The sequence below is a fragment of the Poecilia reticulata genome, linkage group LG12 (assembly GCF_000633615.1).
Source record: "Poecilia reticulata strain Guanapo linkage group LG12, Guppy_female_1.0+MT, whole genome shotgun sequence".
NCBI classification, from domain to species: Eukaryota; Metazoa; Chordata; class Actinopteri; order Cyprinodontiformes; family Poeciliidae; genus Poecilia; species Poecilia reticulata.
The window spans coordinates 8,194,197-8,209,714 of NC_024342.1; the positions used below are offsets into that span (position 1 = coordinate 8,194,197).

Consider the following 15,518-nt stretch of genomic DNA (forward strand, 5'->3'; position numbering starts at 1 on the left):
CTTTGATTTAGGGGTATGAGAGTAAAGGGAGTGGATAAAGCAACACAGTTCTCATATTTTAAAAAAACAAGCAAACAAAAAAACAAAGTTGAATATAATGTTCCCTTTACTTTGATCTATCTAAAAAATAAAATAAAAAAATCTGATTTATATGTGTAGCTAAGATGCATTTTGCAAGGCTCTGTAGCTCCCGGACTTAATTTACTCATTTTCTTCTCATGTCTGGAGAATTTGCCTTCCCACAGTAAAATCATCACCGTCAGAAATGATTGTATCCCCCCCCCCTTTTTTTCCCACCTCCTGAGGGGTGGGCTCACTTTGTTTGCTGGCTGTCCTCCCAGCTCCTGGTTGCATCATGCCTGGGAACTTCGCTCCAATGAGGGAGTCGCTTTGTGCTTTACGGAGGGAGGGAAGGAGTGGGGGAGCCACTCTGATCGTCTGCAGAGCAGTGCTGAATCCGACCAAGTGGACGGGAATTCAAACAGGACTCCGGGGGAACGGGACTCATTACCTGAGGAGAGAGAGAGAGAGGATTTCCCCTGGGACAGCACACGCGCGCGCACACACCCCCCCACACACAATGCCTGCTTTTTAAAATTTATTTATTTATTTATTTTTGCCCTACTGGCAAGTAGAACGTGCAGGGGACACCCTGTGTGCGTGTTTGCTTTTGTTTTTGTGTGTGAGGAAAAGAGCCGCGCATTTTTGTCCTTCCTGAGGTCGGGACGGGTTGGAGCCGCGCGCAGCGGCGATGGAACGCGTTCCCACCGGGAAGTGCCTCCTCACGGGGCCGTGCGGGGCGCGCACACCCGGCTTGTTGTAGCGTTCTCTGGATCGATCCGCTCAGCTTCTGTTCAGTGATTTTTTTTTTTACTGTTCAGGAGGAAAGGGAGCCCGGGATGCCCGTGAGGAACAGGTACAACCTGGTGGACGATGTGGCGGACTCGCGGCTGCCGCTGCACAACGAGGAGGCTTATCAGCACGGGATTTACTTCCAAGCCAAGGTGAAATAACCTGGTCCATTCAGTATTTCTAGCCAGTCTGGCTCCCTCCAACCCGCCCTCTCCCCAACCATGTGGCGGTGGCAGGTGTACTGGACGGAGCAGCTGGGATCCATTATAAAGTTGAAACACATGGCAGCAGCTGCTCCGACATTTATTCCAGGTTGATCCCAGGAATGTTCCTCTGATTGTTTTGAGATTCTAAAGATAAAACCAACAGCTGATCTGAGTGATGGGTACTGTATATTGGCAAGATTTCCCTACTCGTTTACTTATTGGAAGCCAACTAACAAACTGGCACCAGGGCCGAATTTAAGTTGATATGAGCCCCGGGCAAGAGTCAGGGACGGTTCCTATGCCTTGCCTAAAATAATTTCTGTTATGGATGCAAATTGCAAGATACACATGGAATTTTTTTTGTTAAAAGTTTTTCTTATACTCAAGTTATCTCAGACTGATAGACAGGATGAAACTCTTTTTGGGTTGGTCCTTTCTAAAGTATATTTTTATTACATTACTTCTGGAAATGTCTTCATTCATACAAAAACGATTCATACCTAGGGGGTGTGTTTAAAGTTTCTGTTATGGTTGACATGCTCAAGGTCAAAGGTTAGGTTTTTTGCAAAACATCCTTGAATATAAGACAGCCATATATATACATATATATAGTCTAGCCAGGCAAATAAGATACCAGGAAAGTTGAGAAGATTAAAGCAGGCATGTGCTGCTGTTGTTGAACTTTGACCTTATGCCACTCCCTTGTTTTAACAGTTTTTAACAAAGTGCTGTTTCCTGTTCAACAGTAAAGATCCCTGTGACTGAAGTCATAACAGTAACTCTGATTGGACTGCAATTCCTAAAGATTGCCCTTTTTCACTGTCTTAATACATTATATATTTTTACTTATTAGTTCCATATAAAAAATAAAGAGGACATTTATTTATTTAATTATTGTTATTTTTGACTCATATGTAATATGTTCTGCTCTTTAAGTGCAAGAATAATAGAAAACTGATATAACTATGATGTTGGAAACACAGACATACCCTACGATCACATCAGACACTGCAGATTGTGGAACATTTTTTGTTTTCAGTGGATGAAGAAACGACAACTACAAAAAAAAAACTGTTTCAGAAAACAAAAAGTTAAGATGTACAAGGTCTAAAAAGTAAACTTTGAAGCTTATGCACGTATGCCCAACTTTTCTGTTGTACTCTTTTACAGATTCTCAGCGACTAAAAATAAAACGAATGAACCATTTAAACGTGCGTCAGAGCCATCCTCCATCTAACAGGAAGTGCATGTGATAAGCATCACTTTTTTTTTTCTTTGATGAAAGAAAAACATCTCAGTCAATAAATTGACTCGAGGATTATGAATGAATAAAACTGAATGAGTGCACACAGCGAGTCTCTAAACAGCAAAACCAAAGACATATCTTTTTTTTTACCAAGTCAGCGGTACGGATTTTCTGCTCCCAGACCGTTTACTGCAATCAAAATAAGAGCAACATCAAAGGCGGCGTGTTCCCCAGGGCCGCTCACGAATTCAAATATATGCAAGCCGCAAAGAGCTTACTAATAAAGGAAGGCTGTGTCATCTGTGCCACACTAAACTCATCTTTGAAACAGAGCCATGCAGATTTGACACGTTGCAAGAAAAATCATTGTTTTGCGGCGTCTTTCGCACATTGATCTCTTTCGAAGGCACAATCTGCTCCACATGCTGACACTTCAATGATTAGTATGTATTGTATGCAGACAATGCATACAATACATTCTCTGCATGTATTGTATTGGCTCCATTTTTCAACATTTGTAAGTTGTCGTTTCAACTGACAGCGACTCCATAAAAAAATTTATCTTACTTTAAAACTTAAATACCATGTCTTCTTTGTCTTTTTTTTTGCCCAACACATTTTAGTGTGTCAAAAAAGGTAAAATTTTTTAAACGTATTTGATAAATTTTCATAATTAAATAAGTCTCACTACCTAGCACAATATTTGGGACTATGCATAAGTTATTTCTTCTGCTAATAAGAGGCCATTATGCTTTAGTTAAATTAATTATTACTGTTGCATGCGTCATGATAGAATTTTTATACATTGAAGTACACAAAAAATGACGTAACCATCTAGTAAAGGAGCTTATTGCACAATTATTTTCCTCTTTTTTTAGTCATTCTGCTCTTAATAGAATAACACAAAAGGCCTACCAAATTGATTATCTGGTTAAGTAGTCAATCTATCTGCTCAATCTAAGTGCATGTCACTTGTAATTTTCAAAGTTGACTTTTAAAACAAACAAACAAACAATTTTTTTTAATTGTAATTAAGAAGAAATGACTAACTTTCCTGCTGACTAACAGTGTGCAGGAAGAGAAGTTGTAGGGATTGCGTTGTGTTATTCTGCTACTATGGTACCAATCTGAGTGACAGTCAATAAGAAATACTAGCAGAACTTTGTTCACGTCAAACAATCTGTGCATTTTCACATGGAAATAGTTGATTTTGTCAAACTGTCTTTTTGCAGTGCGTGGCACCATAGATGACTGATTTATTTTCTTCTTTTTTTTTTTCATGTGCGTGTACATGTTTGCCACAGTATGTGGGGAGTCTTGACGTGCCCAGGCCCAACAGTCGGATGGAGATTGTAGCAGCCATGAGGAGAATCAGGGTAAGGTCAAAGCTTATTAGGTCAGGTTACAAAGAAAAGTGAAACCTAGATGGGTTATATCACAAGAGGTACAGGAATCAACATGACGAGCTGGCATTGGTAAATGTCTTGGCGGATAATGCAGCAGATCTAAACTTACAGATTTGTGCCAGAATTTGGTTCTGATGATTTCCAGACCACAATAGAGAGAACAACGATCGTCTTCAGAACTTGATTAGTTGCTCTACTAATCAGGAGTGTGTGCTCAAGGAAGCTTTCTCATCAAGAGTTTTCTCTCGATTAGGAAATGATTTACAAAAAAAAAAAAAACTAATGATCATGACACGCTTGGGTTACCCATCGCATCTACGATGAGTTTCATTTTAAATAATCCTCTGACTTTTCGCAACTCCATTGCTTTAGAATATATGTTGAATGTCCTTTTTTAAACGCCTTGCGACGCCGGCTGATCAGCTCGATTTTTGTCCATTTGTGATGCTATTTGAACCAAACACACTCAAAGCAGGTGATAACTTTTTATGACTTTATATTTATAGGAAGTCCTGAAGCTGAATCCAGGCATTTATTACCTGACTGTTTTTGTTAAAGACATAGACATTGCTTTAAATAAAGAATAAACAGTCATCGGCGTTGTAAGAGATTGGCGTGAACATACCTGGGTTACAGCTGGCATTTGATAAAACGTGTGTTGTCGTTAAGGCTGCTAAGAACAAACATCGCTGGGATTTTCTCCCTCGTCTGAAGTCCTTTGTGGACGACTGAGTGATGGAGGAGGGAGACGCCTTTGCCATTAAAACTGTAATCACACAGAATAAAAAGCGCGTGCTGTCAGATGCAATTTGTACAGGCGGTGCAGTGGTGCATTTGCTGGCCGCTGAACAACAGATCACAAAACTTGAAAGCAATCCAAAGAGGCCTTTTCACAGAAAGGAAACGGCTAAAGGAGTGAGGTGGATTGTTCTGGGTAAGCGCGTAAAGTGTGTGTCGCTTTTTATTGTTGCTTTTGATTAGACTAAGTGATGCTTATTTTTATTGCACTCAGATGAGTTGATGGTTGGGCTTATTTCAAGGCTTCATCTTGTTTTGTTTTGGGGTTTTTTGCCATATGAAGTTTTTACTTACCCTCTGTTGTCACAGAGATAATTAGGTTATTTATTTCAACCAAAAGCTAAACAGGAAGCCGCGGACGGTTCTGTAATTTATGTGTGACTCACTGGGCTAACATGCTTCAGAAATGACAGGCCTCCCAGATCAGACCGAATAAACACGCAGAAAAGAAATATGTGGGTTTGCTTTTGATTGGCAGCTGTGCCTTGATGAATCATTTAATACATACCAAATTTTCTCCTCTCTTTTTCCTTTCCTGCCAGTTAAATTGGTTCGTTAAAGACTGCTATACATGTAGGAATATAAGCTGAAAAACTTCAGACGGAGAGAGACTAAATCCACGTCTTCATCATTTGTTTATGAGGTTGATATCCCACATTTTTATTTTATTTTTTTTTACATCAGATCTCAATGCACAGTGCAGAACAATTCGATTTTAGAACAATTCGGTTTTGATTGAGCTGATGAAAGAAGCAAGGTCATGTGATGAGTTTAAGAGATCTGGTTAATACAAACAGCCTTTTGGTTTATTAAATTGTCATTTGTGTTTGACATGATCTCTGCTGGCAGTGATCAAAGCTGCTTATTTATGGATGAGGTTTTTTTTTTACTTTGATCAGTTGACCTGTTTAATTTTTAATGTTGTTTCCTTTTAAAAGGCTTGGATGGATGTTGGATTTAGTCACATAAAAAAAAAAATCAGCAATACGAAGCATAGCAAATAGTGCTAGGAGGTATTTTACTGAGATTTTATGTGAAAATTGTAAAGTGGAAAGACAATTATGCACATCTTTTTCTGATTATTTTACAATGTCTTTAGGCTCCATCATCCCCACTGTGAAGCATGGTGGTGGCAGCATAATGCTGTGAGGAGAAGCTTTCCCGCTTCTCCTTAAAGGAACAAGGAAGCTTTCCTGAGCTTATAGAAAGATGAAACCTGAACAGATCTTTTGGGTGATATTTGTTTCAAAATAAAAATGACTAGAAACGCTCTGATTACATTGTTGGCTTATAAATTTGATCTTCTATAGTGAGTGTAAGAGAGCTGGCGGTTGGGTTTCGTTATTTTTGAGGAGAGTCGGCCCACCTGCTTCACTCAGTCTGCAGTCTGTAAGTGTCAGCTTAATATTTCATGGTTTAATATGAGAGTGGCACAGATCCTCACATCTAGCTGACTCTCAGCAGAACATTAGCCATGCACACATTTCCCAACACACTTAGATAAAAAAACAACACTCAAATATCATCACAATGGCTCCAATTGGGCCAAAAGTATTAAACACACAGTCGATGTGCTTTAAAGTATGGATTTCATATGTAAAATCAACAAGTATGAGTTTTTTAAATTCTAAATACGGTGGAGCTGAATTAGTGATAAGTTCAACTTCAAAAGGAGAATATTTGTTTCTATTAGCCCTTTTTAGGTATTCTTTTTATCTAAACGTGTGATAAAAATGGGATTCAGACATTTAACATTGGGCTTTTGCACAGGCTGACAGATCAGCACGTGAAAACAAGCAAGCAGCTAATCAATGCAACCTTCAGTGAAGACGGAGATCTCATTTAGCCACAATTAAACTCTTTTACTGCTGCAACTTACAGAACATCCACATTTTCATTTATTATGACTTAACATTTGGCACAATACGTCTGACCCCCCCTCAGGCCTTCGAAAACTTTGAAAAACTTTTAAATTCTATCTTATTTAAAAAAAACAATAAACAAATAAGGTGATATGAAATAGTAGTGCACCCAAAGCTGAACTTAAAGGCACACACTCACAGACACACACATACACACACACACACACACCCACACACAGGCACACACACACGCACACACACACACACACACACACACGCACGCGCGCACGCACGCACACACACACACACACACACACACACACACGCACACACACACACACACTTCTACAGACTGCAGGGAAGAGAGTCTTTGCACATCCAACAATTAAAATAATGCACAACTTTTGCCAAGAATCTTTGGGAAAACATAGAAGATAAAATCTTAAAAAATTATATTTGGCATCATCAATTATGGTGACGAGAATCCGCAGACCTAACTAACACCTTGATACTTGTGTACGGCTGTGTCAGATTCTGAAGGTAAAATTTAATATACATAAAAAAAAACAATCTGCATATTTTTATGCAAAACAACAAAAAAATTAACAATTATTTCCACTGTTGCTAAATATTAGCAATAATTGACATTAACAGGTATGTATAACACACATATGTTGTTTTGATTCCAGTGCTTACGCACAAATATAAATTTAGGCATCGGCATCAAAGTTGCTGTTGGAGTTTCAAACAACTTTAATCAGAAATGACTAAGAAAAATCTATGAATCAAAATGAATGTAAATTTTCATTTACGGTGTGTGAAGTTGGAGTCACTTCCTCCTTCTGAGGTTTCGCCGTCTGCTTTTAACACCTCCTATTAAAGTGCCAGCTCCAGGAGCTGTTTGTTCAGCCTCTGTTTTCATCCACGTGGGAGGAATTTCTTTGCCGGATCTTTACGACCCCTCTCACGTACTCGGAGTCCACACACATATATATAAGCGATGAAGGGCATCAATGCTCATTTGAAGCTTATTTGCCAAATCAAATGCAATTAGCTTCGCAATAGATGAATATTGACTCACCTTTCTGACTTTTCCTTCATCTCTTTCTCATGTGCAGTTGATGCGCCTCCCTTTTCATTTGGAAGCAGAGCTTTCTAACTGAGAGATCGAATGGAGTTTTGTGTATACTTAAAGAGGCTGAAAGTTGAGCTTGATGGAGGTGGGAGAAAAGGCTGGCGAGAAAGTCGTGGAACGGAGAGAGGTTGTGTGTTGGCTGGCCAGAGCTGCACTGGTTTCTTCTCCCTCAGTTAATCTTCGTACTCCGAGTAAATGTGGGAAAACAGCGGCAGGCGTCAACAGAGGACGGCAGAGTGACAGAGCATAGGAGTTCAGTGCTTGTCGAGTGAGGTTTATTGCAAAAGTGTATCACATTCACGTTCACATTCTGTCCCTGTGGGTTTTATTATCATATTATGTGAAAGCTTAATCTAAAAGTCGCAGGATACCGGCACTTGAGGACTACAGGGACATTTTGTTCCTTATCTCTTACAAGAAAGACCTGACCGAGAGGCACGCAAGTATACAGTGCACCAAACAGAGTACGTATTTATAATTGAAACATCATAAAGGTCACCTAAGTACAAAACAAAACAAAAGCGCACAGAAAAACGAGAGTTCTGGGAATCCCCAGGCTGGTGGCAGCATCAGAGAATTTGACGCAAACCGTGAAAACCAAGTATGTGTCGAGGAGCTCGATTTCTGGAATGCCAGAAAGGTGAGCTAATGAGCAGATGAGAGACAACTGGGGAGGCAGGGAGCTGAATTACTGAAGAAAAATACTGAGTAAATAGAAAAATAGAATTAGCAAAACAAAGTAAAGCCTAGGAACAGCGATGGACTCTATTTACGGTTCAGGAGACTGAAAGATGGAACCGGATTTTATTTAGGGTGTTCGAGTAAAGGGACTGAATCCAAATGCACAACTCATTTTCCATTTTTATGAAAATGATAAAGAACACGTTTCATTTTAATCCCATTTTACAGCATGCTACTTTTTTGTCACATAAAATCCCAATGACATTTGTGTCAGTATTTCTCATACCCATGTGCCCACTCTTTCCCTGGCAGCGTAGTGAAAATATACAAGTCTGCATCCTGCAGCTCTTTTCAGCCAGCCTGTTTTTGTTTAATCACCCACCCACCTCCGGTCATCACCGACCGGTCCCACTGGGCTGGTTTTTAAGAATTTGATACATTCAGTTTGACCGGTGGCTCAGAAAGCGTGCGCTCACAGAGATGTTTTTGCATGCTCTGTGGGCGCGCGTGTGTGTGTTTCTGAAAGCCGCGGCCGCTCCATTATGGCGAGACCTGTCGCGACCTCCTCAATCGATTAACGAGGCCGGACAACAAAGGCTGGTGTTGCTCCGTGCGCATGGACAGATCCGGCGTCTTCCACGGCTCGCTGGCTCTCTAAGGGACACGAGGGTGTGCTGTGGAATTTCTTTGGGAAACGAACATGTTCTATTTACAGGAGGGCCTGTGTCTCTCCACAAAAAAAAAAAGAGAAACAAGTTGAAGGCAATCCTCTACCTCTGCCTATCTCTCCAGCTCCCTCTTAGTCTCTTATCCTCCACCCCCACCCCACCAACTCTTTCCTTTGCTCCCCTGCTATTTTTCTTCCATCCCCTCACTCTCTTCCTACCAAAATAGAGTGTCTCAATTTAGCCCATCTCTGGCTATCTACTCAGTGCTGACAGGAATAGATTTTGGGGCTGAGAGCAGGCTATGCATGTTTTTCTTTGAATTTTCAGCAGCTCTAATGGGATTTTTAAGGCTCCCTCACGTGTCCTTCAGGATGCAGCCTGCTTCGCGCGGTCTGCCAGGAGGAAGATTTTGTTTGTTTTGTTGTTGTTTTTTTTCTGAGCGGGCCTCTGTTTGACTGTGCAGGGAAGACATTTTTTTATTGGCTTTCGACACCAATCTGTTGAGTCTGTGTCAGTCTTTCGTGAGCTCATTGAACTGTCACGACTTGGTGAGATGCAGATGTTTGACTGCTAATGTGTCCCGAAGTCACAGTCACTCTGGACCTGTCAGACTGGGGAAAAGAGTGTTTTTTTTTCTCTTTTTGTCAGGTTCTGTTTCTATTATAGTGCTACAGGTCGGGAAAAAGTTTTCTTATGACATATGCTAGTAAATATGGTCAGGTTTGTTTGAAGGGCAGAAGATTTTTAACTTTCCAGTCTCTTTCTTTATCTTTGTTAGAAACATGGGGGTGGTGGATGCTCTCTACGCTGCCAAAGGGCAGGAGTTGAGGCTTGTCAGTTTGTCAGCTCATCACAGGCCTACGTAAGCCTGCCTTTGGACAGCAGAGGGAAACTGGAGCACCGGAAAACCCACCCAGGCGAGGACAGAGAATTTAAACTCTGAGCAGAGAGACTCCGGATAACTTTTACGTCAGCAACCTTCTTGCGGTGCTAATCAATGCGCCTCGGGGCTCCCCAACTAAATCTTTTGAGCGCGATTTAAGTTCTGGTGCTCCACAGAAATCTCAAGAAGAAATATTTTCAGTATTGGCACATTGGAAAAAACTGGAGAAACAGTTTGATTAAAGGTTTTTATTCCATTCTACAAACGCATTAGCGTAGCTTGCTATCAGCAGGACAAAGAGCAAAAGCACTATCAAACGAAAGGAAGGTTTTGAATCTCGACTTACATCTAATTGGTATGACCCTAAACAGATTTTTCATGATCAGAAGAGGGAAAAATCTCTAACACAGCTAAAATTAACCTATTCCGCTTGGAAGAGAGGCGTAACACACAGGGATGTACGAAACTCCTTACTAGTTATCACAAAGTGTTGATGGTGGTGAGTTTGAGTAAGAGGTTCATGTTGGTGAGATACATCTTGTTACTTTTTACATGTAAAAATCGCAGTGGACAGATCTGTCTGTCTGTCTGTCTGTCTGTTCAAGTGTTGGTGATTGGACGGTTCACATGTGATTCATCACATACGGTCTTTAAAAAAGGGATGAGCCACAATGGGAGGCTTTGTTTTCACTTTGGGTTCATGCTGGCTTAATGGCAGATGCACAAGTCCAGTAGGTGACCTAAATGCTTATTGAATTAGATGTGATCTCAGCTTTATGCTGGTGCAGTTTCATTGTGCAAACACAAAAAAGAAAGAGGATTATTTCCTTCTTTGTTAAGAGCGATTTTACAATCAGGTGTCATCAGTGCAGGATCTGCTGTGTTCATGCTTAATAACTTGCTAGACTGACAGATGGTAAAAAAACAAACAAAAAAAACAGTCTCTGAGTGAGTGTTATGTATGAATTCTCACAAGCTTCAAAGTGTAAAGCATATTTTTATGAAGAACAATAATATCATCTGACAACTGGCTGAATTGTAGCTGAGAAACTTTGAGTCATGACTGCTGTGTTTATTACTTTTTTCCAATTCAGTTAATTGGATCTTTCACAGTTTTCATTGACACAAAATAATGTATGATATAAAGACCAGCGTGAGTCCACTATGACTGTGCCTTTCTACAGTATTTATGCCACATTAACTTCTTCACATTTCATCACTTTACAACCAACAAATTCCTTGTATCTTACTGGGATGATATGCGAGTAATGTGAATCCTACATCTTCTCTTTTAATCACTCCTAAGGCAATGTGTTTAAGTTTACCGCAGCTTTCAGGTGCTTGTCGGTTTGCTTTGGGATTTCACATAAAGTCTGCGATGTGGAAGAGTAAAAGATTTGCAAACTTCAATCATTTTAAGGCTTGGCATCACAAAAGAAATTTGGCCATTGACCTGGAAACGTTTGCCGTCCTGCAGCTGCCACCTGATTGATATTGGAGCAGGAAAACATTCAAAATAGTTTGTTTTTTTCCTTGTAGACCTTCAGGTTATTTTCATAAAGCCCAACTAGAACAAGAGAAAGTGGATGTCTCTCATTAAAAGTTTGAAACGCCAACAATTATTTTCTCTTCGAGAGGGATGCTGGAGGTTAGTCAGAAGTCTGTCGCTCCGACGTCGGAGTGACCTCACAATCTGGTTGGCTCAGTCTTCTTGGCCGCTATTATTTCCCTGGAGTATACAAGCACACACGTCTCTGCTTTCGTAATCCACCCAAAGGCTTTGTATTGTCTTTTATTGCCACATGTAATTCAGGTTATATGTGTATATACGCTGATGCCATCACATTCAATAAAAACAACCCTCTCTCTTGTGGAAGAACCCTTTCTAAAAGGCAAAAACTCAATCCTGCTGCACACCCTGAAGCTACATTTTGCTTTTCCAACATCCCCTAACCATTATAAAGCCACAGCATGAAAATGTTAAACACGTCTCTTATATAAGAGTTGATGCCGCCAGTGTTTATAAGAATGTAGGATGTGCAAAGTGAGTTTTCTCAAAAGAGGAAAAAATATATATATATCAGGAAATTTCGACAGATGTGATCACCTGTGACATTTTAAACCAGGTCAGCAGCGGGGGGAGCACTGTTATTTATGCTCCATTTTTAGAGGTATTTCAGAATGTCTGCAAATACAAACTCATAGCTATGTTACAGTGCGCACTTCCTGTGAACAGTCCTATTTGTTTGTGCCTTCTCTGGCTGCCACAGAGTCTGCCGCAGCTAATCTAAAGTGCAAATATAGCAAAGTCAACATACTGGCAGCTGAAGAGCTCCCGCTTTTGTGCCGTTATTGGAAAGATATTGTTGGCGTGCGTTGTTTGGTGTGAGTCAGCACCCATAAAATAGGTTCTAGACTAATAAATCATGGTGGACAAAATAGCTTGTAAACACGAGTCACGAAAAGGGAATAAAACTTCCAAGCATTAGGGTATTTCCTTTGGATTTTAGCTGATGGACCGACACAAAGTGGCGAATAATTAAGAAATGGAAGTAAGTGATGCGCGTTGAAGCTTTTTTTTTTTTTTTTTACATATACAAAACGAGACTGGATCATTCTAATACACGAAAAGGATTTGATCCAAATCCGTTTCATTGTATCTCTGGCTGCAGATGTCCGTTTTCCCCAAACAGAATAAAGATTTCACACTTATAAACCACAGAGTATTTTTATTTATTCAATAAATTGCAAAGGCAGTAAGATACAGCGTAATGTAATTAAATATAAAAGGCATGCCACACTCTTCTGGTTTCCAGGAAAGTTTTACTTTTACTTTCTTTTTTTTTAACTTTCACTTCACAATACTTTATTTTTACCACAAAACATCATAATAAAATACATAGAAGTCTACATAATTTTATAATGTAATAAATGGTAGTAACATTTACAGGGCATGAATACTTTTTCCCCCACTATGTTATTCATTTAAATTTGACATCATTGAATCTTCCTACCTGTCAGTTAAGATATGTTTTGATACACTCTTAGGTCACCTTTGTTACGTTCACTTTTCTGCTCTGAAGGGACAGATGTTTGTATAACCTCCTGCAACAGCCAGTGAAGGAAATGTAGTGGTCCTCTAAGATCTTGTGGTTTAATCAGGTCAAAATTCTTCTTAAAGATCAGTTACTGGAGAACATCAGTGTTTGATGATGCTGACATAGAAAGATAATGTGAATGGTAATCCTTAAAAATTAGTGCTATGATGACAGCATGACGTTGCAATGCCTGCTGTGGCTACGAGAGCCGTGTTTTAGTCCTCTCTTTGTGTGCTCTGAGCATCTTATATTGCCAGAAAGGAAGTGGAACTCTTTAACTTGAGGGATTTGCATTTTTCACCCCTTTTCCCTTTTGGCTCCATCTAAATTTCTTCCAAGCAATTTCTGTGCAGTGTGTAGAACTTCAGCTTCAGTATGGCCATCCTGGATAATCCTGCAGAATTATTAGATTTATTCAACTTCTTCTCTTCCCTTAAAGTTTGTCCTTTTGATTTGGTACCAAGTCTGCTTTTGAATGAAAATACTTAGATGTGGTCCTATTTACTGTCGTATTACAGAAAGTTCAATGTTCAAGAAATGTGGTTGTTAAAACAGCTAATTAATAATACAAATAAACTGCTCTCAGTGCTGCATAAGACAAGTCCAGCAGCATCAGGTCAAACGTACATCCTGTTTTACTGCGTTTCTGTTCTAAGAAACAAATGAAAACAAATCACAACGCCCCAAGATTGTGGCTCATTTACCAATTTTTACATTTGAAAGTAACAAACTTATTAAGCTAGGTTAAAGCTGTTGCAGTTTCTCTACTTTTCTCCAATGGTAAATAAACATAAAGCACTCTGAAAGTCATTCCTGGTTTTTACAGCTTGCACCATTTCCATGACCTTTTCTCCAGTTCTTGTTCTTGTGCAGTCGTCATTGCACATTCCTGCGAAGTTTACAGACAGTACTTGGTTTTCGAAATGTAACTACTATGAAGCAATCTGTTAATATTGCTGCATTGGTCTAATTTCATTGTTTTTAATCACATTCTGCTTTCTGCTGTTGCGTGTCCCACAGATTGCATCAGCATTCCTGCAGTATGAGGGGATTTTTTTATTGTGAGGGGACATAATCTACCTAAATAGTATGGACCTGATGGTGAAAACATGCACAAGAAACAACTCAAATAACTTTAGTGGTACTTTAGAAAAGGCTTTTCTTTTGAACAGCCAGCTGGCAGTTGTGGCTAGTATGTAATGGTTGTCATGGAGACTTATTGACCCCCAAAGATTGGCGAGATGAGCTTTGTTCCTAATCCAGCCTTGTTTATCACAATTCCACTTGTAATAAACTTCTTAGTTATCACACAGCCTGTAGTTAGTAGTAAGTTGCAGATTTCCTTCTGTTGTAATTTCCTAACTTTTGACAATCACTCTTGACTTTTCCGTTTTGTTTCCCCAAATAACTTATTCCCTTATGGAACTAAGAAGACAGAAATGACTATATACGAATCTCTTAAAATGTTGCCTTAGAATAATAAATAAATGTTTCTTTAGTGGGAACTCTTGCTTCTAGAAATTTACCGGAAGCCTTTTTGCACATCTTTACCAGGGTAGTCTTTAATTGCGATGAGGTGATGTTTACACTCTGCAAAGCCTCATTTCCTGTTAAATAATTGCTGTTCATATAGCTTTTTTTATATTCATTTCAAATGAAGTCATTCATTTCACCAGACTTGTGTTCTTTTCATATATCACTTAAGACGTCAGGTTTGTAAGCAGCGCCTTCAGGCATGGGAGCACTCTGTAAGCATGAGTAGGCAGATAAACTAAGCTCATTGTGTTATGGTGTCGTTTGTTGGATAATGATTCAGGAAAGTGCTCCAGGCCTTTGAGCTGCCAGCATAGGCTGCCCTACTTCTAAATGTAATTTAGGCCCCTGTGAGTATGTGTGTTTGTGTATTCATTCATCTCATTTCTCTCATCTTCCTCCAGTGATCCTAAAGAAAACCTGAAGGTGTCATTGGGGCCTGTCATAGCAATGCACAGGGAGAGCAGTGACTGACTTGCATGGCAGGCACTCATTGTTCTACAATGAAATACTGCTACTTCCGGCGCCCACCGGAGGTAGCAGTATTTCATTGTAATTTGTAGAATTTTTGGCAAATCTATATTCATGATAGAAGTTACATCTCTCTTTTTGGTTATTGTACAGTATTTAGTAAAACTTATGGACACACTGTCTGCTATCAGAGAGCAGAGGCTTGTAATTATGAGTTTAATCACGGGGAGAAACAGGAACACAGCGCAAGGCGGTGAATTAGCATTAGCACAAACATTAGCATTTCACTGCCCCCCATTAGCATTAGCCTTTTCTCTAAAAAAGCTTTTGGTTATTTTTATTATTTATTAGCCACACTTACTACACTAAATGGGGTAAGTCAAAGTAAGACAACACGCTAGTGATGCCCCACATGCTAATGACAGCATTTAGGCTAATGTTAGCAACTTGGCTCATTTTAACTTGTACACTAATTTTGACATACTGAATGGCATAAGTTAATGTTACTCAACATGCTTGTGACTCTCCACATGCTATTGGGTACATCTCAGCTTACTTTAGCATTGATGCTAATTTGTAGCATCAGAACGATGGGGTCCAACCGACGGGCACACTGTGGCAGGCCCCATTTAAATTTCTTCAGAAAGTTTCTAGTTCTTGCTGATGCCAGCTTCCTCAC

At 39.7% G+C, this 15,518-nt stretch overlaps 1 protein-coding gene and 1 long non-coding RNA gene across 3 annotated transcripts in view; one reads left to right on the forward strand and one right to left on the reverse strand.

Annotated features, from left to right (window-relative positions):
- Positions 1–424: 424 nt before the first annotated feature.
- LOC103473407 (uncharacterized) lies at positions 425–7,702 on the reverse strand. Its single transcript, XR_535018.2, has 3 exons — positions 7,452–7,702; positions 4,336–4,476; positions 425–511 (listed from the first exon to the last, which is right to left on the reverse strand). It is a non-coding gene; the product is annotated as an uncharacterized LOC103473407 (long non-coding RNA).
- LOC103473406 (carboxyl-terminal PDZ ligand of neuronal nitric oxide synthase protein) overlaps positions 511–15,518 on the forward strand; it is a 53,379-nt gene continuing 38,371 nt past the window's right edge. For both annotated transcript variants that reach the window (XR_001777173.1, XM_008423637.2), the window contains exons 1-2: positions 511–1,004; positions 3,609–3,680. Coding sequence is in view for 1 of the 2 variants with exons in the window: in XM_008423637.2 (XP_008421859.1) it covers positions 900–1,004; positions 3,609–3,680 (177 nt within the window). In the remaining variant the exon portion in view is untranslated. The remainder of the gene's footprint in view (positions 1,005–3,608; positions 3,681–15,518) is intronic.